At 36.9% G+C, this 27,992-nt stretch overlaps 1 protein-coding gene across 8 annotated transcripts in view; it reads left to right on the top strand.

Moving 5' to 3' along the window:
* Nucleotides 1–27,373, top strand: part of TRDMT1 (tRNA aspartic acid methyltransferase 1) — an 82,193-nt gene extending 54,820 nt beyond the window's left edge. For all 8 annotated transcript variants that reach the window (XM_029954835.1, XM_029954838.1, XM_029954834.1 and 5 more), the window contains 9 exons: nucleotides 9,502–9,578; nucleotides 12,055–12,126; nucleotides 12,765–12,830; nucleotides 13,531–13,600; nucleotides 15,049–15,132; nucleotides 16,491–16,834; nucleotides 18,868–18,925; nucleotides 20,203–20,332; nucleotides 26,179–27,373. In XM_029954835.1, coding sequence (XP_029810695.1) covers nucleotides 9,502–9,578; nucleotides 12,055–12,126; nucleotides 12,765–12,830; nucleotides 13,531–13,600; nucleotides 15,049–15,132; nucleotides 16,491–16,834; nucleotides 18,868–18,925; nucleotides 20,203–20,332; nucleotides 26,179–26,279 — 1,002 coding nt within the window. In that variant the 3' untranslated portion in view covers nucleotides 26,280–27,373. The remainder of the gene's footprint in view (nucleotides 1–9,501; nucleotides 9,579–12,054; nucleotides 12,127–12,764; nucleotides 12,831–13,530; nucleotides 13,601–15,048; nucleotides 15,133–16,490; nucleotides 16,835–18,867; nucleotides 18,926–20,202; nucleotides 20,333–26,178) is intronic.
* Nucleotides 27,374–27,992: the final 619 nt, after the last annotated feature.

Below are 27,992 nucleotides of genomic sequence, written 5' to 3'. Positions count from 1 at the left end.
GTCAGGTTCATTGTTCGTGATGTTCAAATCTTGTATTCTTACTGATTTTTTTCTATCAGTTGCTGAGAGAGGAGTGTCGTAATCTCTAACCACAGTCATGAATGTGTCTCTTTCTTCTTTTAGCATTGTCTGGTTTTCCTTCATTTTATCTTGAAGCTCTGTTATTAAGTTTATGGTATTTTTGATTGATCTCTTTATCATTATGAAATGTTCTTTTTTAACCCTAGAGAGTATTTCTTGTTCTAAAGTCTACTTTTCCTGATACTAATACAGCCACCGCTGTTCTCTTATTATTAATGTTTGCATGTTTATGTTTTTCCATCCTTTAAATTTTATCCTCCTTATTATCTTTGAATTTAAATTAGATTTGCTTTAGACAGTATTCAGCTGAGTCTTGATTTTTTTACTCAGTCTGACAACCTCTACCTTTTAATTGGACTGTTTTGTTTGTACCATTTACACTAAATCTTGTTATTAATATTTTTTTATTTAATTCTACTGCCTTCTTATTTGTTTTCTATTTTTCCAGTCTGTTTTTTGTTTGTTTTTCCCTCTTGTCTGCCTTTTGGTATTTTAATATTTCATTATTCTCCACTAATGGCTTATTAGGGATATCTTATTATTTATATCTGTTTTATTTTCTTAGTGGTTACTCTAGGGTTTACAGTATGCATCTTTAACTTATGGGAACCTACCTTCAAATAACTTTTTAGCACTTCATTAATTAATTTGCAGCAGTATACACATCCATTTTACCCTCCTGTATATTTTGCTATTATTGTCATGCACTTTACTCCTTTTATTAAAACATCAAATATGTTGTTATTGTTTTTGCATTAAGTAGTCAAATATTTACTAAAGACTTTTAAAAAAGACCTGATGGATTTTATACTTATTTACATATCATCTGCTATTTTTAACACTCTTGATTTTTTTTAAATCAAAGTTTGCATGTGGTATAATTTTCTTTCTTCCTGAAAAACCTCCTTTAGCATTTCCTGTCATGAACATTTGGCAAGTGACAAATTTCTCAGTTCTTTGTGAGCACAAAAGTATTTTATTTTGTTTTTATTATGAAATATAATTTTCACTGAATCCTTGGTTGGATTCATTACTGTAAGATGTGTTCATAAGTTCATATGTTCCATGAATTAAAACATTTTTCCAGCACTTTCCATTATTACCTGGTTTGCTTAATTTCTGATTAGATATCTAATAATTCTTTTTGTCATTTCTCTTAATGTATTATGTCTTTCTCTGGCTACAATTAACATTTTGTCCTTATCGCTTATTTTCAAGAATGTTATTTGATATGTTTTTGTAAGTTTTTCTTTATTCATTCTGCTTGGGCCTTGTGCTTTTCTTGTTTATGGTTTTCATCCAATTTAGGAAGGTTTTGGCCATTATTCAAACATTTTCTCTGTTCCCTATTTTCACTCTACCTCAAATTAGGCATATGTTAGGTCCCTTCATGTTGTCCTGCTGGCCACTGAAGGTATTTACTTTTATTCTCCTTTTCTCTGTATGCTTCACTTGGGAGCATGCTATATTGTTATATCTTCAAGTTATTATTTTTTCAGTGTGTAACTTTTTGTTTCAATGTTTTTCACTTTTAGAAGTTTCAATTAATTTTTTTAATATGTTCAATTTGTTTCCTCATGATTATGTTTTCTTTAGGCCTTTGAAAAAAATTGATGATATTTATGACTGTTTAAAACCTCTGCTAATTCCATCATCTCTCTCATTGCTGGCTCTCTTTGTATCGATGGATTTCCCCACCCCCGTCCACTACCACGTCCTGCCCCGTCCCGGGTCACACTCTCTTGTTTTTAGCTCTCTCGCAAGTTGTTATTAGGAGCCTGGCGTTGTAAGGTTTACGTTTTTGAGTGCTGGAGTTTGCTGTGGCCCTTTGAGGAGTGCTGGAGTTGGTTCTCACAGGCAGTTAATTGCGGATCAGCTTGGTTTTCCCAGGGTATGTTTTTAAGCACTTTTTGTATTTTTAATGTTTTATTTATTTTTGAGACAGAGACAGTGCATGAGCCTGGAAGGGGCAGAGAGAGAGGGAGACATAGAATCTGAAGCAGGCTCCAGGCTCTGAGCTGTCAGCACAGAGCCCCATGTGGGGCTCAAACCCATGAACGTGAGATCATGACCTGAGCCGAAGTCGGAGGCTTAGCCGACTGAGCCACCCAGGCGCCCCTTAAGCACTTTTTAAAGTGGTCTTGAATAGCTTTTACTGTGAGGCTAGTCTCCTCCCACTGCTAAGATATGACCTTTCTTAGATTTCTATTAAATACCCCATGGACACATAAAAAGATGCTCAACATCACTAATTCTCAGGAAAATACAAATCAAAACCACAGTGAGATATCAGCTCACAGCTGTTAGAGTGGCTAGTATCAAAGAGACAAGAAATAATAATAAGTGTTGGCAAGGATGTGGAGAAAAGTGAACCTTCACTGAATCACTGTGTTGTATGCCTAAAACTCATGCAACATCATATGCCAACTACACTTCAATAATAATAATAATAAAATACCCCACGTACTCAACTTGGTCTTCCAACTCTGGGTGTCCCAGTATTTTTGCTTACAGTTCCCCAGTAATTGTTTTTTTCCCAGCAGTGTTCTTTGCCCTCTCTCACGGCATTTCACGTAACATAGTCATAGATTGATATCCAACCAGACACTCAAAGTGAATGCTGTGCAGATTTCTGCAACTCTTTCTCTTTGTAGCTTCCTGCTTTCTAGTGCTTTGCCCTGTTGTAGTGCTAATTATATTTCAGTACCACTTTTAATAAGTGATAATAAATCATAATTTGCGTATGATATAAGAAGGCTAGGAAAGGGGAAGAATGGAGGTAGGTATGTACCTCCAGCGCACTGTCTGTAAGGTCTGTAAGTCTGTCTGTAAGAAAAAAGCCTGCCTTCCTTTGGCTTTCAATTTCTTCTTTGGTATTTTTTTATAGCCCTGCTCTGATGTGAGGGAGTGTTAACATGTGTAGGTCAAATATATAGGAGCTATGCTGAGAGTCATGCTTTAAAAGCGGGTAGAGGGCGCCTGGGGGGCTCAGTCGGCTAAGCCTCCGACTTCGACTCAGGTCAGCATCTCACGGTTCATGAGTCTGAGCCCCACATCAGGCTCTGTGTGGACAGCTCAGAGCCTGGAGCCTGCTTCCAATTCTGTTTCTCCCTCTATCTTTGCCTCACCCATGCTCTGTCTTTCTGTCTCTCAAAAATAAATAAATGTTAAAAAATTTTTTTTAAAAAGGGGTAGAAATTTAATGGAAAACTTAGCAATGATGAGAGGCCCTTCTAGGGATTCAGTTTTATAAAACAACTATTGATCATTTGAACATTTACTCCGTGAAAGGTGTTGAGCCCTTGGAGGGAACACAGATTTGAAGAAGATAGAGTCTTTGCCTTCAAGAATTTATCAATTAGTGCAGAAGTTGAACTTGTAAATGGTTTTTTTTGGGTTTTCTGATCAAAGGTGGCATTAAAAAGATACTTCTATTACAAAACTCTATTCCATTTCCTAGAGAAATAAGAAAAGAAGGGAAAAGAGGGAATGAAAAACCATTATTAGTGAAAGTAGGAATTAGATATAAGCCAAAACAAGAAAGAAAACTATGAAGAATAGAGCCAAGTGCTGTGGGAATGAGACAGAACTGAATGAGGATGGCAGAACTGCAGGGAAACCTCTACGCTTCTGTGCAGAATCAAGAAGGAAGGGGAGACCAGACGCACCAGCACTTGTGTGCTCTGAATCAGAAGAGACATTTGAGAAATCCAGACCACTGGCTCAAAGTGCCGTGGCAGCCGCGCCGACTTTCTGCGTGTCCTGCCCGCCCTGAACGCCAGATGCCAGATTGTGGACAGAGGCAAGTGTAGGTTAAAGGCCACTGCAGGCCCTCCCCAGAAACTGTGGCAACAATGTATCAGTTTCTCCTTATTTTCCAGCAAACTCCTCCATGCATGTGGCCTCCGTTAAAAAATGAATAATTGGGGCACCTGTGTGGCTCACTCAGTTGAGCATCCAACTCGGTTTTGGCTCAGGTCATAGTCTCATAGTCCTGAGCAGAGCCCTGCCTAGGGCTCTGCCCTGGGTGTGGAGCCTGCTTAAGATTCTCTCTTGCCCTCTACCCCTCGCCCACCCTCAAAATAAAAAAAAAAAAGAATTAAAAAGGAACCAATTTGAGGCTATACTAATATAGTAAATTCAGTAAAAAAATATATATATATATACAACAGAAATTATATTAGGAAGCAGAAGAAAATTTCAAACATACGTGCCCCTATGAGTTTTAAGCATTAAATTATATATCTTCAAAACAAGAACTTGGGGCACCTGGGTGCCTGGGTGGCTCAGTCATTTAAGCAACTGACTCTTGATTTTGGCTCAGGTTGTGGGATTGAGCCTTTACGCCAGCAGCGCACAGCCTACTTGGGATTCTCTCCCCCTCTCTCTGCTCCTCCCCTGCTCCCACTGCACTCTCTCTCTCAAAATAAATAATAAACTTGAAAAAAAAAACCCAAGAATTCAATTAAATGTATACAACAGCTCAAAAGCAGTAAGACAACAATTGGGCTGGAAGAGGTATCAGTGGTCTAGGGAAAAAAGGAGGAGAAAAATAAACCCATTTTTAAAATGAAAGTCATGTCAGAGTAGCAAAAAGTGAAGTATACAGTGCTGCAAACAGAATCAAGGAGAGTGCCTGAGAAAAAGAAAGCAAATTAAGATGGAAAAGAAATACAGATCAGAATGTTACAGTAGTAATGATAACTACCGAAGATGAAAGTGAGCTACGATAGAAATAATCAGAACCTCTGGAGAAGGCAGTGAAACAAATGGAACAAAAATATTAACAGAAATAGAGGGGGAAATGCCCAAAATAAAACCTACAACAATTCATGAGCCATAGTACCTGTGAGACCTTGTTGAAAAAAAAAAATAACTCAAGTCACTTAATCTAAGCGAGAGATGAATCTAAGTAGAGGTCTCAGGAATAAAGCTACCCTAAGTGTTAAGAAATTATGGTTAGAAAACAGATGTGTAAAAACACACCTTTGCACTGTAGAAATAATAACGTGATCAGAGTAGGAAAAGGAGACTCAAAAAATATGTCTACCTGAAAGATACACGACGCTGTGCATGTTTAGGCCGAGTTGATGTTATTAGGAGCTTCGCCGGGCTGGGCAAGACAGCTGAGCTCTCTGGGGTCAGAGCAGTTTATTAAAACAGCACGATAAGAATGAAAGAGCGAAGCCCTTCCCACTCACGGCGGTGGTATAAGCAAGTCTGTGCAGGAAGAGGTGCCGTCAGGCCCCTGCTGCATCTCCCCCTGCACTCGGGGAGACAGCACACGGGGCGAGCCGGCGTGACCCACAGGCGTGGGGCTCCGCGCACTGACCGGGGAGCCCCTGGCCGGGGGGTCGTCAGAGCAGAGGGCTAGGAATGCGAAGTGCTGAGTACCATTCGGAGTGGGGAGAAGAGTCTTCACGGTTTCCACCACCTTCTCCCGTTAGGAGGCGTTGGCAGAGACGCCTGAAGAGACCTAGACGTGCAGATCTCTGAAGGACGCGCTGGCCAGGCGGCCGAATCCTTGACTGCGACAGCTCGCAGGGCCTGCCCTGTGCTGGCCGTGTTCCAGGTCCGGAGGGGGAAGGGCAGCCTTCGTGACCGCCCACAGCCAGGCCTGGAAAATCACAGAGGCTTCGGACCAGGAGCAGGACTCCTCGGGTGTACAGACAGCTAGTAATAACCCTGCAGTCTGTAATTTCTCAGGGTAGAAAACGAGGAATTACTAGACACTACTATATAAACTTCACGTGGGCAGAAACCTTGTCTGGTCTGTTCACTGCTGTGCAGACTCCACACAGGGCCTGGCAGAGAGTAGATACTCTGAAATATTGGTGGATTACTTGCTGAACATTGTTGAATGAGCAACCTATTGGGTCAAAAACATGGACAAATACCGAGCAACAGGAAACAAAGGATAACAGTTTCAGAATTGATATTAGTTAGAATGAATTTCAAGGCAAGGACATTAAGAGTCATAGAAAGTTACTTTATAATGATGATTAGTACAGTCCTCAAGAGAGATTGTCATATTTATGCACAAAATAACACGAGAGTTCACAGAACAGGAAATGGTAGGAAATATCCACTCAGTTTTTATTGGATACCTACCATATGCCACAGTACAGGAAAATCATTGTCTTATAAATATAAACTCAGTAATTCTAAGTAAAACATGACCAAATAGATCAGAAGCGCATTAAAAGAATAATGTAGCATAACCAAAATGGATTTTTTTGGGGGTAGTATAATAGTAGTTTAGTATTTAGGAATTCAATTAATATTATTCAACATGTTAATAACTAGAAACAGCAAAACTATATATTAGAACATATTTGACCAAATGCAGGGCTTCCTGCATTTGGATTTTTAATCTCTCTTAGTAAACTTAGGACACGTGTGCCACTACAGACATGTATGGCATTTAGTGGCTTTATGTGTGTGTACATGTTTATATTTCTGCTTAAACACACACGTTTATCTCCAAATTCAGTAACATGCTACATGGTAAACCTTTAAAAGCATTCTCACTAAAACAATGAATCAAATAAGGATGTCCACCTTTGACATTGTTATTTAATATTGTTGATGTTAGCTAATGGACTCACACAAGGGAAATAGCATATAAATATTAAGGAGGATTCTAAAGAATAATTGTATAGGCCTGGAAGACAAAAAAAACCTACTGTGCTAAAAATAGTATGGGGAACAATTCGTGGATTTAATAAGGAGACTGGTTATAAAAATATGATAGCCAGTAAGTAGCTTATTATATATACAAACAAAGACATGTTAGAAAATAAAATAGAAGAAACTTCTTATTTATTGTAGCAACAAAAAACTTATAAACACCAAGAAATAAACTTAAGAAATCTGCATGACCCACACGGGACTAAAAGACTTGAAAAATGGAAGTATGACTGGATATTGTACAAATTTCAGTTCTCTTCGGATTAATTATAAATTTACTAAAAATAGTCAAAAGTTGTTTTCTAACCTACTAAGTTTTTCCTAAAGTTTAAATGAAAACTAAGTATAAGAATATCGAGGAGACTTTCTGCAAAAAGAAGCAATAAAGCCAGTAGAGAACTATTAAACTGCTCATCAAGGAATGATAAGCAGTGTTACTGCACAGAGTTGACCTTGTGGTCTCAGAAAGCAAAGGTGTTTTCATAACAGATTACAGAAAAAGAATAGATTTCCGTTAGCTTTCAATCATCAAATTATTAAAGATAATTGTGTATCTCCATAACTACTTTCTTGAATTTCAACACATATCATGACCCAGAATGCCAGGTTAAATAAAGTTGTAAATGACTTGAGTAATTATTTCTTGCATATTGCCCTGTCATTTGATTTTTAAAAATCACTATTATGAAGAATCCTTTAAAATTCTAATTTTTTATGCCAGGCTGTATTGGAGGAAGAAATTAGGGGCACCTGGGTGGCTCAGTCAGTTAAGTGTCCGACTTCAGCTCAGATCACTATCTTATGGCTTGTGGGTTCGAGTCCCACATCAGGCTCTGTGCTGACAGCTCAGAGCCTGGAGCCTGTTGCAGATTCTGTGTTCCGTCTCTCTGTGCCCTTCCCTAACTCGTGCTTGCTCTTGTGCGCTCTCTCTCTCTCTCTCTCTCTGAGAAATAAACATTGAAAAAATTTTTAAATGGCTAATTGAGTAATTATTTCTTGAATATTGCCCTTTCAATTGATTTTTAAAAATCACTATTTTGAAGAATTTTTTAAAATTGTAACTTTTTTAATGCCAGGCTGTATTGGAGGCAGTAACTCTGTTTACTTTCTTTAGATTTTAGACATAGGATGTTCCTGATGTAAAAGAAAGTTGTTTTCTTTTTACTTTAGTTTAGGGATTTAGCTTTAATCCATCTACATTTAGTTATGAAAATAGTAATTTGCTTCTGACAGTAGCGTTGTGCTGACAGGCTTTCGAATGCGAGTATGATATGCTCCTTGCACTGCTCTGCCCCGTGCATTCAGACAGACCGGTCAGTGTAGAACCCAGGGTTTCAGGGGTGCTGTAGAAATTTTTCAATATTTAATTTTGATTTTATTTTACACATATTCCTTAGACAACTTAAAAGCCTGAGATTTAAAAATGATAGACACATCCATTCAAACCTTTAATACAATAGAGACAACTGACGGGTTCCTCAGGTTAATTTACTTTTTACAGATCTTAGGATATAGCTTGTCCGCCTTATTCATGTAACTGAAATTCTTATAAATGTGTCATAATTAGGAAAGTTGTGCTTCTAAGCTTGTTGCTTGTTTCTGGCTAAGCATGTACACTAAGGGCCTCAGGAGAATGGGAAAGCCCATGGTTTGTTTCTCTCCACAGTGGACCCCCTGATCCAGGGGGATGCATCCCAGACCCCCAGTGGATGCCTGAAACCCCAGATAATACTGAATTCAGTATGCATACTGTGTTTATTCCTAGACGTACATACATACCTATGATAAAGATAATTTACAAATCAGGCACAGTAAAAGATTAACAGCAATAACTAATGATAAACTAGAACAATTATAGCAATATGCTATAATAAAAGTTACATGACTGTACTCACCCTTCTTGTGCTGATGATACGAACGCTGCAGGCATTGTGGCTGTAGGGTTAGGCTTTCACTGATCTGACCTGTAGCAGGAGGACCCGAAGGACCGGAGGTGACTGACCCCAGAAAGTGAAACTAGAGATGAAGGAGGGCTACTCTACCGCTTTCATCTTCTGATCTATGAAATAGAATCAAAATGGCACATTTTCCAAATACTTAGCCCAATAGGGATTATTTTGATTAATCTTATCTGTAATATTTTAAAGTTCTTTTGACTACACACAACTGTAAAACAGTATATTAATTGTGAATATCTGAAAATGGGACCTTTTTTCATCTGGTGATATTTTAACAGAGACATGCTCGGAAGAGATGGGGACTGGTCAGTATATCACAGTTCCTAAATAAAAAATACTATTGATGGAGGGGTGTTAAACCTTTTCTTAGACACCATGCTGAAGAGCATTAATTCTAAAATGAAGATCTCCCTATTTGGCTTCAGAAAACGCAGCAGTGTTAGACTTTAGGTATCACAGGGGTGTGAAATGCTTCGGGTTCAAGGAGCATTCCAGCTCAGCTTTGGCCGGTGCTGAGAATTCGGGGCAGTCCGTAAGCTTTTCCTAGCTTCGGGTTACTTTGCCAGCTTCCTTCATAAGATTGCTTTGGACAGTTAGTTTAACTAACTGGTTTGAAAAGTGTTAAGTGTTACATATATAAACTTTTAAGTGTTTTAAACAAAACTATTAAGTGTTATAATTTCTGACATATTTAGTTGTAATTAGTTGGCATTTTTCCTTCTCCATTTGATGCATGTTTTTTTATATTTTCCCCTGAATGTTCGTTCCTTAGGGGATTACACTAGAAGAGTTTGACGAATTGTCTTTCAATATGATTTTAATGAGCCCTCCCTGCCAGCCGTTCACCAGGTATGTGGGACACGTATTTCTCTGTTGATGAAGACGACTTCTGAGGGATTCATTAAATCACATTATACCTAGTTACAAGCCATGGACACTCTGAAGACCATTAGCTGCGTTTTCATAATTTTGAAAATTGTCATAGGAGTGCCTTTTATCTACTCATTTATAATTCAGGATTAATCCAAACGAGCAAAATAACTTGGTTAGTAGAAGATATGCAAAGATATGCTTACCTAAGAGACAGTATTTTTTTCTGACCCAAAGTACATTAATTAAACGCATGAGCATTCAGGAATATCTTTTAAACTAAATAATAAAGTAAGTTTTTATGATAAATATTCAATTCTTAAATTACTTAACTGTAAAATTTAAAAGCTAATCAAGAATGGATTAGTAAATTTTACCTTCTCAATTCATATATACATTGAATAATTGAGACTTTTTATAGCTATGTTGCAATTCATTTTTTATTATATAGTATTTATTTGGATGTGTATTTCAGGAAATTATATTTTAGATGAAATCTTGAGTAATCTACCTTCATTTAAATATTTTTTAATGATTTTAAGTAATAATGGTGATCCTCTGTGTTACTTGGAGTTTGCCATTTAATTTAACATGCCTTTGGGGTTGGCATTATTATTATCATCATTTTATTTGTGAGAAACTGAGGCATAGGAAAGTTAAGTAACTTCTTAAAGGCCACACGATTGGAAAATATCAAGCCAGGATTTATCAATTCTTTTATATTCTCCTGTTTCAGTGCATAAGATGACTGTGTAAGATGACTTGCAGTGGGATATCATGTCATAAATATTCTAATTTAAATGAATATTTAGATGCTTAATGTCCAGATAAAATTTGCTTTATTTTATTATTTATTTTTAAAGTTTATTTATTTATTTTGAGAGAGAGAGAGGGAAAGCGAGCACTGAAGAAGTAGAGAGAGAGGGGGAGAAAGAGAATCCTAAGCAGGCTCCACACCATCTGCATGGAGCCTGATGCAGGGCTCGAACTCACAAACCATTAGATCATCACCTGTGCCGAAATCAAGAATTAGATGCTTAACCAACTGGGCCACGCAGATGCCCCATAAGTTTTGCTTTATTTAAACCGCTCTCTAGGAAATTAATTCTCCAGGGATTTATTGTGTGCCTGGAGGCCGTGCATTGCTTTTGATGCCATAATTCCCACGCTCAAGGAGCTTAGAGTCTAAGGGAAATGACTGACAAAGAATCATCTTATAGAGTGATAGACGCTATTTAATGAATGCTGAAAGCGCTATGAGAGCGCAGAGGAGAAAATGGCTTGCTGCATACCAGGAGATAGGAATTCTTTTAGAGTCAGTATCTGAACTATCTGAAAGCAGTCTGGGAATTTATCAGAGAAGGTGGAGGGCAATCCATGTAAAAATGCCTCAAGCATGAGCAGTGCTGAGGCCTGTCTATCCAGAGCAAGCGGAGCCACGAACAGAATGCAGCCCCCGCCCCGCGCAGCCTCCTGCAGTCCTGCGCTGGCCTCCTGCGTCTTCCTGTTCTGCCACTCCCAACTGTGGCAGCCCAGCTCCAGCTGCTGATGGCAGCAGTCACTGACCCTCTAACACTGTCATCATTGGAATGCTGAGAGGCTAGGGACACAATGAGAAGACCCCAGGATTTCTGAGGTCTCTGTTCAAGTCTACTGTAAGTGTCCCGCTGAGCCTCACATCCACAGAGGATTCTGGCCCTGCAGGAAGGTGTCAAGTAGCTCATCTATGGCGATGAAGCTAATAAGTAACAGTCTTAAACCCGTTTCTGTGTCTACCGCCTAAGCCCAATCCCAGTTCTGGGTGAAACCCGATTCATTCCTGGGTGATTCTTGAGTCATGTTGAACCTTGCTTGTGATATTTAATTGCTAGTCCAAATACTGCCTGTTTACATGACCTGTTCTGACCTAGTACGTCTAACCAAGTTGCAAGTCTTGCTTGTAGAATTAAGTGTTCAGGTCTCTCCTGTGTATATTGGACAAGATTGTCTTAGCTTCTGCTATGGTCCGCTTAGATGCTTAGTTATCAGTGCCTTTCTCTGGTTCCACCCTGCCCAATCAGCTCGTGCATCTGAACTCTTGTCGTCTCATCTGGGGCGGAGCAAAACGTGCCATCGGCCAGTGTGTGTGTGTGTGTGTATGTGTGTGTGTGATTCCTAAACAGTGATTTTAAGAGATCAATTCATCTTATTCTTCATTGACTATTTGTTCTTTGCCTCATGTAAGTCATTTGGCATATTGTTTTATAGTAAGTATATTTGTTAGATAGGCCATGCTTTTTAAAAAAAATTAAGTGAATAAATGGATTTTGTTCCCTGTAGCAACAAAGATGATCATCTTTTTTGTGAAGACCACCTCATTTTAGTTTTCTCAGTTTTGATGTCTTAAAAGTGATTTGGTAACTTTCTCTAAGTAAGATTCTTGGTGAATTTTATTTGAACTTTCTTTATCCTTTAGAATTGGCCTGCAAGGTGATGTGACTGATCCCAGGACGAATAGCCTCTTATATATTCTAGATATTCTCCCAAGGTAAAAATTTAGATTTTTTTTTATACAAGCTTACCTTAAATTTAAAACTTTGGCTCTGGAAGAATGTGGCATTTGTCATTTTGTAGAGGTTAGCAGCTTCTATGTGCAGCCTTCAGAGACTCTGCATGTCATTTATCTCTTCCGCCACGACAGATAGAATCACCGCAAATGTTAGCCAGTTCCATGATTGCCACTACAGTGAATGACAGGGAGTGACAGTCTAATAGTTAAATTCAATTGCCTTTCCTTACAGTATTAATGCAAACGATGCTAATGTTGGTGAGCCCTGTTGCCCGTGGCCTGGAAACTCGGGCTAACCCCAGAAGCTGCCATTCTGAGTAAATGGTAGCCCTTTGCAAGTTGCACAGTCCAGAGCCCCTGTGGGAACCTACGTTTTCTGATAAACTTAAACAGAAATTAGCATTTCCGATGTGAGCTTCATTAGGTATGCCATTTTTATGGGGAAAATGAATAAAATATGAGTTGTCTCTATCCCCTATAAAATTCTTTTATGAAAATAGAGAGTTCAGTAAAATTACTTACCTCATATTTCCAAGTAAGGATTTCCTTTTCTTGTTACTTCTTAGTAATGACACGTGCAGAATTCCATTTGTTTTTGTTTTTGTTTTTGTTTTCAGATTACAAAAATTACCAAAGTATATTCTTTTAGAAAACGTTAAAGGTTTTGAAGTATCTTCTACAAGGTAAAAATATATTTGCTTTGTGTTCATCTTAAACTTGCTATACTGTGGGGGCCGGGGTGAAATAAAGATCTTAAAAATAAACACCTACATTCTGACATCTTTTATATGTTACATATTTTATTTAGTAATATTGATTTTGACTAATAGTGTAAAATTTCACAAAATTAGGTTCACCTGATTCTCTCCCATTTTGATGTTTGGATTTTGGCAGAAGGAGCACTCATTTTAATGAGAATGGTATTTCTCAGTTTGGGCTGCTTATATTGTTGCCTGTTTCTTTAGAAGTAGGAGGGTTTCCAGTGAGAAATGTCCCTGTTGACAGGCATTTTCTGTCCCACAGTTGGGAGAAGCAAGGCCCGAGTCAGAGCCCTTTCAGATGAGAGCCCGGCCGCAAAGTGTCCATGTCCTTGACCCAGCCGCTGTCTGTGAGAGTGCACCCCCCCCCCTGCTGTCAGCTGGGATAAATTATCCGGCAGCTTTATTTATTTATAATAGAAATTATCTTTTTTTTGAGAAATGTGATTTTTCAAGTACTGGACTTCATAAGACCTAGGATCATTTGCTTTCTAAACAACTTGAATAGAGATACAGTTTTCACATAAAATGAAGTTTTATGTATAATTTATTATATGAGAACCCCATTTCCAGTTATAGGGTGAAAACTTTTCTTTTTTCTTTACTTTTGTCTTTGTGTTTTCAGAGACCGGTTAATACAAACAATAGAAAATTGCGGTTTTCAGTACCAAGAATTTCTATTATCTCCAACCTCTGTAGGTACCAAAATTATTAACTTTTCTATACATTTTTCCAAAGGGAATTTGACTCAATAAAAAGAATGGCTCTGTTTTGAATATTTTATGTAAATCTTGAAACTAGTTCAGACATGGATCTTACTTTCTGAAAAATGTAGTACAGGCACATAGATTCATTTATATGCATTTTTATGGAAAATATATATTATATAGCTTGAAGCTCACAGAAAATGTATATTTCTTTCCACACAGAAAATAAAGGATACTGTATTTTGAAAATCTGTGGCATTTGGTATTTCCACATTGGGTGTACTGTAGTTAATAATGCTTCAAAATAATCCAAAATAGGAAACAAAATGAACATATGATAATTTTCTAGTTAGGTTTTTGGGGACATACCATTAAAATGCAAACTTTAGGAAATGTTGTTATTTGGAGCAAGATGGATGGAGCTAAAGGGGGTAACGCCAAGCAAAATCCATCAGTCCAAGAAAGACACGTGTCACAGGATTTCATTCATGTGTGGAATTTAAGAAACGAAACAAATGAGCAAAGGAAAACAAAAGAGAGAGATAAACCAAGAAACAGACTTTTAGCTACAGAGAGCAAACTGATGGTTACTAAGAAGGGGTGGGGGTTGGGGATGAGTGAAATAGGGGAGGGGACTAAGGAGCACACTCACCGTGAGGAGCAGGGGTGAGAGCGCAAGTGCTGAATCGCTAAATTGTACACCTGAGGCTAATGTAACGCCAAATGTTAACTAGGCTTGAATTAAAATAAAATAAACGTAAATGCAAACATGGCGTCTGTTTCATGGATATGAAATTAAAGTAGGTGGCTAAGATAAGATATTTGGTAGATCTTTTAGTTACAAGTATCACTATCTGTTTTGTCTTTTGCCAATGTGCTTGCTAACCTCTTATTTATTATCTTCAGCCTATTACACAGTTATTTGTCCTGAAGTTAAAAGAAAACCCATTTAAAAAATTAGATGTACATGTACTATGGAAATTGGTATTATATCTGGTCTCATTAGGTTTATTTCATATTTATTGCCTTCTAACTTTAAAATTAGTACATCGTCCCTTTTTAATAAAACGAGGTAATAAATAGCAAGAATGGCCATACTTGAGTTTTACTTTTTATGATTATTGTTAATAATGAATGTAAGGATGTCTATATGATTTCTTACCTGGGAGGTACAAAATGAATGTGACTCAGAGACCTGTTGCTCATCACGTGAATCTCTGTTCATTCAAGTAAAGGTACAAAGCAGCAATTTAAAAGCAATTCAAAATTTGAGAATTTGCTACAAAAACATCTTCCACAAATCAATAATAGAACTTTCCTGGTAGGAACTAAATGCACACCTGTATGAGTTGTTTTGTTTTTTAACTTGGGTGCCAACAGTTGATACAGATCTCTTTAATTTCCTACAGTAACAAACTGCTCTACTCTGCTTGCAGCTTGGCATTCCAAATTCAAGACTACGGTATTTCCTTATTGCAAAGCTTCAGTCAGAACCATTGCCTTTTCAAGCCCCTGGTCAGGTGGTATTATTATTATTATTATTATTATTATTATTATTATTTTGTAAGTATATCTTAGTCTGCTAATTTATTTCAAGAACGACTTTGTAGAAACTTATATGTGTCCTGTTGAGCCTATAATATAGGCCACAGCCTAGGTCTGTCTCCTAGACCTTTTTCCTCTCCTGGTGGTGTTTATTGCTTTAAACAAGACAAAAAATAAAAACTTTTCTTTCATTATTAGAACAAAATATAAGTTAAAAGTTGAAAAAAACTGTTATTAGTGCCATTATCCTCCTTTTCTCCCATGTAGTTTCCCTTCTGACCTTATTGGCTATTTTGCTCCATCTTTTATCCCCCCAAGAGAAGCCATCGATTATTTTGGATAAAGTGCAGTTATACTATCTTAAAACTGGCTTAAGAGTATTGTAACACATTGGCTGCATGTTCTTTGAGGCCAGTGCTATGTAGCTTTAATTGCTTAAAACACAGTGATCAGTACAAGCCGGAGTAAAATGCTCCATTGCTGTAGCTAGGATCTGTAATTGTGCAAGAACTGTGCGTGCTTCCGTGAAAACTGCTGTGGAAAACATGGAGTTTCAGTGGTTCGGGGAAGCTCTTCTTAACAATCACAGGTGACTCGGAAGTCATGTCCCGCTAGCGGAGGTCAGTGGTGTCGTTTGGATCCCTTCAGTACAGCACCGGTACATCTGCCTCTCCGTGGTGGTCAGTTCAAAAAACGGAATATAAACTATATTGGCAAAAACATCATTGTTAAAAATTCACGGAACTGTTTTGCAGGAACAAAGTTTTCCTATGGGACTCCCAAGTAGAAACAACCTTTTGGGGAAAATATGCTTTCCTTTTAATAATTACTAGTTTTCTTTTACATCATGGGTATGTTCTAGTTTTTCTTTTTTAATAAAGGAGTATGGCAAATTTTGATCCAGGACATATTCTGGAAGTCTTAATGTTGCTTTCTCTTTTCTTTTTTTTTTTTTTTTTTAATGCTATGCCTTTTATTCCCATGACTTAATCATTCTATAACTAATGTTGCTTTTTAAACGTCTTTTTAAAATATGATACTTTATCTATGTTCAACATACTTCCTATTACTTTGTTGAATGTTTTCATTAACATATATAGTAAGCAGTAACTGCATGAAATAAATCGGCAGTAGCCTAAGGACACTACAGTTATATGAACAAAAACTTCTAATAACTTGTGTACATACAATAAATCCAGTTTCTGTGGTTTTGTGGACAACTCTGTAAAGGCTAAAGAGATTTTTTTTGCATAATGTTGATGGGGCATTATTAATTTATCTTTCAGTTTTTAGTAAAGCTTTTAACATGTCATGTATTTTTACTTAACGCCAGGTACTGACGGAGTTCCCCCAAATCGAATCTGAACATCCAGAAAAAAATACAATAGTTGCAGAAAAGAAAATTGAAAGAAAGAAAATTGAACCAAACATTTGCTTTGATAACAGCAGACAGTGTTCTGGAAAAGAAGCCATTCTTTTTAAGCTTGAAACCATAGAACAAATTGACCGGAAACGTCACCAGGACAGTGATCTCTCTGTGCAGATGCTAAAAGATTTTCTTGAAGATGATGTTGACACGAACCAGTATTTTGTACCACCAAAGTCATTGCTGCGATACGCCCTTTTGCTAGACATTGTTAAGCCCACCTGCAGAAGGTCCACGTGCTTCACCAAAGGGTATGTTTCAAAGAGACTTTTAAAATGGTGTACTAAAAATAGACAGGTTTTTAGGGTTATTGTTTCTTCTGGTTCTTCTCAAAATAAGGACCATTTTACCAAATGTTGCTGCTAGAATGAATTTTTTTTTTGTCTTTAATTGCCTGCTTTCGTGTTCCAATAGAATGCATGAGTAAAAATTCCTTCTGGCAGAACATTATGTGCACAACCCACGAAAGAGCTCATAAAACACAATGCCATTTGTTCGGTGACCTTCCTAAGAGCTTAATTACCCATGGTGGAAACATGGTATCTGCTGATACTGAATTGCTCCTTTTTAGCACCTTTCTTGTTATGGCACATCAGACCTCAAAAATTTATGTTCACTCATGATCCAGTGTATAGGAAAGCATTAAGTTTTAATATCAGAAAATAAAGTTAAATCATCTAGTTCACATTAAAGCATATTTATATTTCCTTCGGTTTTTTAAATAAGTCATATATTTAAAAGGTACAAAGATTGTAAGGTTCCTTCCTCTATCTCTTGCTCATCAGGTTTCCTGCCTACATGCAATTAGTGATTTCAATTTTCTGTCTCATCTTCCCAAGGTATTATGTATCGGGGTGTATTTAAGTGTACATGTATATTTTTACCCCCTTATTAAGTAAATGGTAACATACTATATCTATTATCATTACGTACTTTTTTCTTTATGCAGTGTATATTGGGTATTATTACACATGAGCACATAAGGAACTTTTCTATTCTCATGGCATATATATCATAATGTCTTCTGTTGGTTACCTTTGGGTTATTTTTTGAATGTGAGTATATTTTTCATGAATTCTTTTAAAGCCTACAAAGAAGGGGGAAATTAGGCCTTCCCAGAAAATTTTGTAAAAGACCCCTATCTCTGCTTTGCGAACTCCACTCATGTGGGTGAGTAAACTGTATGATTTGGAAGTTCGAGCCTCCTTGTTCTACCCACTGGCTGGCTGGCTCTCGCGCACCCTGTGGCCCTGGTGAAACTGTCCCAGATTGATTCTGGTTTTATCTTGCTCGCCCTGGTGCTTCCAGGGCAGCAGGTTTATGGCTTTCCTTTGCCTTCAGAGACTTTACTCAGCTGTTGTCTGTTTCCAAGTCCGATAAGACAAGACTTAGCAATTTGGTAATAAAAAACAACCTTGAAATTCTTTTGTAATTATAAAGATGGTATAAAGAAAGCCTTAGTATAAAAGTATATTTTAGTGTAAATAGTGTATACGTTTTCTCTCTAGCTATTCGTCCATCTATCTACACACACACACACACACACACACGATACATGAGAAAGCAGATTGGCAAAACTATTTTTCCTGATGTAACTTTCTCTCACTTTATCTATTAAGGAAAAACATAATGATATTTTCAGCAGTGGTTTGGCAGTGACTTTAGGGGAAGCAATATTACTAATACCTTGCATTTCTGTCATATTTTATACTTGTAACACAGTTTCTTACACAGTGGTTTCTTTGTTGTACGAAAAAGAGTACAAACATTCTGCATTTCAGTGAGAAGCAGATGCACATTCAGTGAGCCTGTGTTTGTCATGGTCCCAGAGGCTGTGGTCTTCTGGGCATGAGGAGCAGTGATGGTTCAGGCCTTATGAAAAACAGCAGCAATTCGTTTTCACCTCCGTAACATTCAGTTTAACGTGGCAGGGCTGCTGATACTGAACAGCATTTAGATGTAAAGTCCAAACAAATGCATGCTTTCTATGGTGAACATTAAGGAACTGACAATTAATACAAGGAAATGGTAATTAATAATGCATGATTCGGAGTGGTTTTTGCACAGCTCAAAAAATGATGCCAAATTTAGTGCTGGGGAAGTCTAAACAGAATTATCTTAGGTCTTTCCCCCAGCAGTTTTTCACTTACAAAGCATATTATGTGTTTCAGAAGATTTTAGAAGGATGTAACTATTTAGACTGATGAATTTATTCAAGAAATATTTAGGAAATTTCACACAAACAGATACAACAGATTAACAACATACCATGTCAATCTTTCAGCTACGGAACCTATGTAGAAGGGACAGGCTCTGTGCTGCAGACCTCCGAGGACGTGCAGGTATTGTGTCTGCCCCTTAGAGCTAAGATACTTGAAGACAATGTTTAACACTTCAAATCTAAGAATATCTATTTCAGAATGAATATACTTATTATTCATTCATATTTTCATATAAATAGTGTATATATAATTCTTTAGAATAAATCTTTTTGTTTCTCATTGCTAGATGAGTTTATGTACAAAGAATATTTTGTTTCTCTTTCTCTTGTATTAGTCTAAGCGTTGGTATTCTTTTTATTCCATAAGGAGTAAATTGAAATGCAGCATACAGTAGTTAATGTTCTCTAAAATTATACACAAATATCTTAATATTGGAGCCTTTCTTTGGATCACACATTATAAAACTGCCTTTTAGGGGCAGAAATGTACATTTCAGCAAGATTCTTCATTAACCCTTCAGTTGTCAACTCTTCATGACCTCATGGTTGAAAACAAGCTTGAGGGGCACCTGGGGGCTCAGTCGGTTAAGCACCTGCCGCTTTATTTCAGCTCAGGCCATGATCTCATGGCTTGTGAGATCGAGTGCCATGTTGGGGTCTGCCTTGACAGTGTGGATTCTCTCTCTCCCTCTCTCTCTCTGCCCCTCCTCTGCTCCTGTGCTCTCTCTCAAAATAAATAAATAACCTTAAAAAAAGGGTAGTTAAAAAAACAAGCTTGATATGCTCACCGCAAAAATATTATATATTTTTGCATAATTTTGAAGTGAAATTACATTATTTTCTTTCATCCTGAATTGAACTTACCATTAGTAAAATTTACCCATCAGAGGCAAATGAATGAACTTGGGAAGTTATATTTACCAAATGGATTTTATCATTTTAAGAAAACAACTTAATTTGATGGAATTGGACATAAACATTAAACATTTTAATGATCCACTAGTTAGCCTTTTGAACTTGATATCCTTGGTTGATCAGGTTTCTTTTTTCTATCTTTCACTGTATTTCTTTATGTCATATTGCCATTGTTAATTTCTCATGATTTCATTTTTGAGGGATCAAAAACGACAGGTAAACTGAAAGTTTCCTGATTTGTTCAACATTAAGCTTTTCACTTTTAAACATTATGATTTCAAAGTTTACATTGCTGCTGATGAAGCGATTAGAGAGTTTATTGCAAGAGACATTTTGCCCTGTGCGTCGACTCCTGCCTATTGGAGCACATACAATACGTACATATATGTTCATCCTTTTTAAACTATCTCACAAGAGATGATCTTATCTCAACAAGTCTACTTGCACTCTACTTTATCAGTTTTCCTGGCTGTTTTCTTACAGATTGAGAATATCTACAGATCCCTTACCAATTTGTCACAAGAAGAAAAGATAACAAGACTGTTAATGCTTAAACTTCGGTACTTCACTCCCAAAGAAATAGCAAATCTCCTTGGATTTCCTCCAGAGTTCGGTATGTGAGATACGCATAGACCCCCGCTTTCATTTATTAAAGATCCCGGAGTTCATGAGGGACTCTGGTGTATATTTTATGAATAAACCCTTTTCCAGCGGGATGGATGTAAAGAACCTTTTTCCTTTCCTGATCGTGCCATTTTTGACATTTTCCCTCCCTCTTCTTTCTTCGTCTGTTCATAACCTGCCTCAGCCCCTTCTGGTCAGCCTTCATTTTCTCTTCATTTACTGCAGTCATGGTCCCAAGTAGTTCTCAGGAAGGAGGGACCCAGTCTCCAATTCCTCACCTCTCCCCTCCGATGGTTGTTAATAGCATGTCTCTCTCCAACTTACTTTCTTGATTCCAGAAGTCCTGCTCTAATAACCCTACATAGATCTTGTGAAAGAATGCGCATGTGTGTCCTTTTTATGGAGAAATTAAAAGGTAGATGAGGGAAAAAATTTTTTTTTTGGTGGTGAGTATATTTCTTCTCCTCAGAGATACATTCTCATCGGTTAGGTACCTTTTGTCCTCCCTGTAAAGTAGAGAAACGAGAAGGTGGAGAGGTGGCCCAGGAAGGAGTCTTCCTAATGGAAAGAAAGGGTGACTCAGGAGCCCAGCTGCCAGAATTGACCGAAGATAACGGAATCTAAAGCAGGGAATCTCAGGAACAAAAATGCAGATACAGTTACAGAGTAAGAAAGACAAAGTCCTAACTCCTTTGTGGTCCAGGAAACCCAGGGATGCTTGCTATTAAGAGATTGGACACGTGGTCTTTGCCTTGCAGAGCGCCGGGCCCATCCCAGATCGCCCCTTCTTGGCCCCTGTGCTCTCCACAGGCCGTACTGACGTCATCAGGGTCTTAGGCTGGGGTGGCCAAGTCCCTGGTACCTGGCCCGCGCCAACCAGGGAGAGACAGACCTCCCTGACATGTTCCAGGACTCCCCAAGGGCAAAATGTGTTTTTGATAACTCCAGGAGTTTGAACGCAGAAAAGCAAAACTTTTCTAAAATCCAGTATTATTGTACTATTAATCCAGTACTATTTTTGAAGCAGATAATGGGTTAAATGGATCATGTTTGAAATTCTAAAGAAGGAATTTAAGATGAGGTTTGGGAGCATATCCTCTGTACGTTGGGAATAAGCTGACTATGTAATTTGACTGTCCTCTTGGTAATTGGTTCCCAGAGGGTAGTCACAGCAACGAGGTTTATTTTGTAACTCTGCGTTTTTCTTGGTGATCTCATTCAGTCACAAATACCCTGGGGAGTGTTATTTAGGAAAAACACAAACTTTCCTTGTCTTAGTCTACGTCACACAGTAAGTGAGAACATCATAAAACAAATAAAGAGCTGAGAATTGGACTCAAGAATTTAATTCCCAGTCTGCCCTTTGGCTTACTTTTTTTTTTCTTTTTAGGATAAACAATCACAAGTACTTTCTACAGCGCTAAAGTGAGAAAATGAATTTGCTATCTTATAACAAATTCCTACGTTTTGAGTGCTTATTTCCTTAAGTAGTAGCAGTCGCTGTGGTAACGCTGAAAGGTAGCATGGACCCCAGAGTCAGACTGACTGAGTTTGAATGCTAGTTCCACCTTCCCCCCTCTCTGCTTTAGTTTGTATCTGTAGAATGGGGGTAATCACAGCACCAATGTCAGAGGGTCATTGCCACGGTTAAATGAGCTAACATGTGTAAATGTTTACACACCGTCTGACACACAACATAAAATTTGAATGTCAGCTTTGATTTTTAAAGTGATGGACATTTATTTGCTTTTATAGCCTTTACTTCATAAATATGTCTCATTTTAAAATTTAACCTATGTAAATTAGAATTTTCAAAGCTCTCTGAAAATGTAGGTGTGATACATACAAGAAAGCATTTAAATTACTTAACTTCCTTGTAACATAAGTGATACTTGTATAATCAGTCTTGACCTGATGTCACCCCTGAGCAGCCGTGGGACAGAACTGTCCTTCCTGCCTGCTTCCAACGTGATCGAGTCTGAATCCGAAATGGGCATTGTTTGAGCTGCTTGTCCACGGTTACTGACGGTTTGCATTGATCCTTTCTTACCTTGTGGGCTGGTTTTCTCTGTCGCTACAGGCACACATTCGTGAGATAGTGAGCTTGGGGAGGGACCCTAACCTACACTTAGAGAATGAAGGCTGCTATCTTGATCTTGTTAATACTCTGTTTCTTTGCTTTTGAGGATTATTATTATTTTTAACATACCTAAGTTTCTAAAAAGTCGCCTTTTAATTTTAAAAAGCTGTATCTGTATATAAAATATACAAGCACCCTTACATATATATGATTTTTACAAATCTGACTTGTTTGATTTCCAATATTTCTTACTCTGTGATATAATCTTAATATTACAGAAGGTCATCCCTGGGATATTCTAAAAGTCTGTGATATATTTGTATCTTTGGCTAATTTGAATGAAAGAATTTTTTAGATGACTAATGTGATTGCATAAGACATACTGTCTTTATAGTGGCAATTTTATGAACTCGCTCCACTGCATATATAATTTTATTATGTGATCACTTATTTTATTGCAGTAAGTATAATGTCAGGTGTTGATGAAGCAACTTTATCATAGTCAACTCTACCTTCTGGTCCTCACAAAATATATACTTTGCTTTTCTTAATACTTTTTAATTATTTCCTTCATTTTATTATCTAAATTGCTTTTCATTTATTTAATTGCTATGCCAGAGGATACCAAATATGAAAATTGTAGCTAACACTATAGGGTCTACTTCATGGACAGTCTTTTATGTTGATACTTACGAGGCTTTGTTCTAGCAAATGTTGTATCTATGGCCATTTGTTTTGAAAAAGAATGTAGCAAAATAGAAGTCCAATATGAGAAAGCCCATTTGTGGAAGCAGAATATAAAAAACAACTATGAAGGACTTGTACCCAGAGTATATAAAGAACTCTTATAACAACAATAAAAAGAAATAATCCAACTTAAAAATGGGCAAAGGATTTGAATAGATATTTTCTGAAAAAGACAGATGGCCGATAAGCACATGAAAAGATGTTCAGCATCCTTAGTTATTAGGGAAACATAAATGAAAACCACAATAAGATACCTCTTCACAAAAAGACAACACCAGTGTTGAGAAAGATGTGGAGAAGTCATATCCCTTGTACACTCTGGTGGGAATATAAAATGGTAACAGCTGCTTTGGAGAACAGTGTGCGAGTCCTCAGATGTCAGACATAGAGTTACTGTCTGAGTCCACATTTTCAGCCCTAGGTATGTATCCAAGAGAACTGAAAACACATGTCTACACAAAAGCGTATGAACAGAATAATTCATAATCAAAAAGTACAAACAACCCAATATCTATTAAGGGATAAATGAATAAATAAAATGTGGCCTGTCCATGCAATCGAATATTATTTAGTTATAAAGAGGATGGGGTATTGGTACATCATGTTATGATAAATGAACCTTGAAAGTTGCTAAGTGAAAGAAGCCAGAAACAAAAGACAACACATTGTGTGTATATATGGAATGTCCAGAATAGGCAAACCCACAGATACAGAAAGCAGATTAGCAGTTGAGGGGCAGGGAGGGGAACTGGGGAGTGATTGCTAATGGGTACCAGCTTTCCTTTTTTTTTTTAAATTGAAGTATAATCGAGATGTGATATTAGAATACCTTTGGTATACAATGTGATTATTTGATATTTGTATACCCTGAGCAGTGATCCCCACAAAAAGTCTGGTTAACATCAATTACCATGTATCAGACATAGTTAATGAATTTTCTTTCTTGTAATGAGGACTTTTAAGATCTATTAGTAACTTTCAAATACACGATACAGTATTAGAAACTATAGTCACCATGCTGTACATGACCTCCCCATGGCTTGTTTGTTTTATGGCTGGAAGTTTAGACCTTTGACCTTTTTCACCCATTTTGCCACGCCCCCCAACCACCAGTCTATTCTCTGTATCTGTGAGTGTGATATTTTATTCCTCTGCTTGCTTGGTTTCTTAGATTCCACGTTGTAAGCGAGATCATAGAGTATTTGTCCTTTTCTCTCTGACTTATTTCACTTGGTATAATGACCTCAAGGTCATCTGTATTGTTGCAAATGGCAGATTTCATTCCTTTTTTTTATGGCTGAATAATATTCGTGTGTGTGTGTGTGTGTGTGTGTGTGTGTGTGTGTAGGTTCTTTCCACATCTTGGCTATTGTGAATAATGTTGCAGTGAACATGAGAGTGCATATATCTTTCTGAATTACTCTTTTCATTTTTATCCCAATACTACCCAGAAGTGGAGTCGCTGGATCATATAGTAGTTCTATTTTTAATTCTTGGGGAACCTCCATGCTATTTTCCGTAGTGGTTGCACTTATTAATATACATGCCCTCGATATATTTTGGATATTAACCCCTTATCAGATATATGATTTCCAAATGTTTTCTCCCATTCAGTAGGTTGCCTTTTCATTTCATTGATGATTTTCTTTGATGTATAAGTTTGATGTAGTCCCACTTAGTTTTGCTTTCTTGACATTGCTTTTGGAGTTAGATTCCAAAAACTTGTTGCCAAGACTGATGTCAAGGAGCTTACTGCCTACGTTTTCTTTAGGGACTTCTCTGGTGTCAACTCTTACAGTCTAGTCCTCAATCCATTTTTAGTTAATTTTTATATATCAGAGCATGATGCTTCCAGCTTTGTTGTTCTTTTACAAGATTGCTTTGGCTGTTTGGGGTCTTTGGTGGTTTCATATGAATTCTAGGATTGTGTATTCTGTTTTTGTCAAAATTGCCATTGGAATTTTGGTAGGTATTGCATTGAATATGTAGATTGCTTTGGATAGTGGGCATTTTAATAATAATTTCTTCTAGTCTGTGAACACAGGGTGTCTTTTCATTTATTTGTGTCTTCTTTCATTTCTTTCCTTAGTGTCTTACATTTTAGTATACAGATCTTTTACCTTCTCGGTTGAATTTATTCATAGGTGTTTTATTCTTTTTTATGGGCTTGTAAATGGGATTGTTTTCTTAATTTCTCTTTCTGATAGTTTGTGGTTAGTGTTTAGAAACACAGCAGATCTTTGTATATTAATTTTGTCTCCTGAAGCCTCACTGAATTAATCTATTAGTTCTAACAGCTTTTTTAGTGGAGTCTTTAGGAGGTTTTGATATAACATGTCATTGGCAAATTATGACAGATATACTTTTTCTTTTGCAATTTGTATGCCTGTTCCTTCATTTTCTTTGCCTAGTTGCTCTGGGTAAGACTTTCAATACTATGTTGGATAAAAGTGGCAAAAGTGGGCATCGTTTTCTTGTTCCTGATCTTAGAGGAAAATGTTTATCTTTTTACTTTTGAGTATGCTATTAGCTGTGGGCCACGTTCTTTTTGAGGTAAGAAAAATGTTCCAGAATTAAATAGTGGAGGTACATGCAAAGCTCTGACTATCCTAAAAACCACTGACTTGTCCATTTTATAAGAGTGAATTTTATCTCCATAAATCTGTTAGTAACTAAAGGAAAACAACTGTGAAATCGTGGTAGCCACGACTTTTCCTAAAGTGCATCGCTACACAGATTCCTGTGAGTTGTGTAGCTGTTATTGAACTTCTGTGTACACTGAGCATATGATATGTCATATGATATGATAGTATCACACGGTGTAGGCATTGTAATCTTAGATCATATTTTTGGCTTCGGATTCGCATTTCTTAATTGAACTTCATGGAGACCTTAGGGACTTATTTATGTGAATGACCTCTGTGCTCTCACTAAAGGTTGCATCCTTTTGTCTCTAGAAGTTAGTATTATAAGTGATTGTCTTGTAAATTTTTATCTCTCTTTTCTAGGATTTCCTGAGAAGATAACAGTGAAACAGCGTTATCGTCTACTTGGAAATAGTCTCAATGTGCATGTAGTAGCTAAGCTAATCAAAATCCTGTGTGAATAATTTAAAAATAATCCTGAAAGATGGTCACATTATTTCTTCATATAGTTATTCTGAAATTCTTTTTTGAATTGATTTTGATGAAATTTTACTAAACGATCTTTATCACTCCTTAAAAAGAATTTGGATTTATCATAAAAAGCCTGGTTTTTTAAGATTTATATCACTGTACTGTGTAAAGCAAAATTTACTATTATGCTTTATAAGACTATATTTTCATATGAAAATCCTAAATATACATGTAAAATACTGTCTTTATACGATTATGGTATATAAAAATTTAGGAGCTTTGGAGGTTGAATGTCTACATGAATATTTTACAAAGGTGCCATGCTAGGCATAGTATAGGGAACTGAGAAGCTATGTTTTTGTATGTTAATTAAGCAAATTGCTTTATGAATCCTATTATTTTATTTTTTTCTTGGATAATTATTCCTAATGTTAAAATGATTTTAATTCTTGCCTGTTTCAAATATTGAATGTTTTACTGAATTCCATCCTGTAAACATTTCTTGCTTATATCTAAACAAATGCATTAATGTTTTAAACCAAATTATCATCATTCAGTGTCATACAGCTATTTGAAGAAGGTATCAGAAAAAATAATCCTAAATCCTTGATTATGTCTCTCTCCATCAGGAAGCTACAGAAAGTGTAGGTAAACATTATCCAGTCATCTTTAATTCTACCTCCATGTAAAATGCAAAAAACTTCATTGTCTGTTCTTTATTTGTAAGTACTTTTTTTTTTTTTACTTTGCTATCATCATAGCTTGCTTTTGTCTTCCTTCTCAGCTTCTTGTTGTAAAGTGAATTTGCCGTCACATTCTAAGGAATGTAGTGTGGCATTCAGATTTTAGAGAGGAAACTCTGCCCTCTGACCCATTTCATATGACTATTCTGTGAATTTGCTTTTTAAACTTTCTCTTTATTTCTCAGTAGACTTTTTGGAATTAGGCTTTCTAATCAGACTGTCTCGTATTATAAATCCTGTGGTTTTATTTCAGTGATAAAAACAAGTGACAAAAAGAAGAGAAATAAAAGGAAATAGGACCAGAAATTGTATCACAAAATAAATATTTTTATTCTTTTTTTAAAAAAAATGTTTATTTATTTTTGAGAGAGAGAGAGAGAGCACAAGCAGGAGAAAGAGAAAGAGGGGGACCGAGGATCTGAAATGGGCTCTGTGCTGACAGAAGACAGAATATTTTTATTCTTAAAAGACAGTCATTTTGATGTGGAGAAATAAGAACCCTGTGCATTGCTGGTGGAAATGTAAAATGGTGCAGCCACTGCAGAAAATAGGTGATGATTCCTTCAAAACTTACACCTAGAATTACCATGTGATCCATCAATTCCACTCCTGGATATATGCCCAAAAGGATTGAAAGTAAGGACTTGAACAGGTATTTGTACACTAATGTTCATAGCGGCGTTATTCACAACAGCCCGAAAGAGGAAACAGTCAACACATCCTTGGGCGACGACTGGATAAACCAAATGGAATATTACTCAGCCATGAAAACAAAGAGATTCTGATGCATCAACGACATGGATGACCCTTGAGGGCATGATGGTGAATGAAATAAGCCAGACACGAAAGGACAAATTTTCTGTAATTCAGTTCCATGGGGTATGTAAAAGAATCAAGTTCATAGAGATAGAGAGCAAACTAAGGGTCTCCAGGGTTCAGATACCTGGAGAATGGGAGTCAGTG

This window comes from Suricata suricatta, chromosome 10 (assembly GCF_006229205.1).
Source record: "Suricata suricatta isolate VVHF042 chromosome 10, meerkat_22Aug2017_6uvM2_HiC, whole genome shotgun sequence".
Lineage (NCBI taxonomy): Eukaryota > Metazoa > Chordata > Mammalia > Carnivora > Herpestidae > Suricata > Suricata suricatta.
The sequence above is the reverse complement of the archived record's forward strand: the minus strand, read 5'-3'. Positions and strand labels throughout refer to the sequence as shown.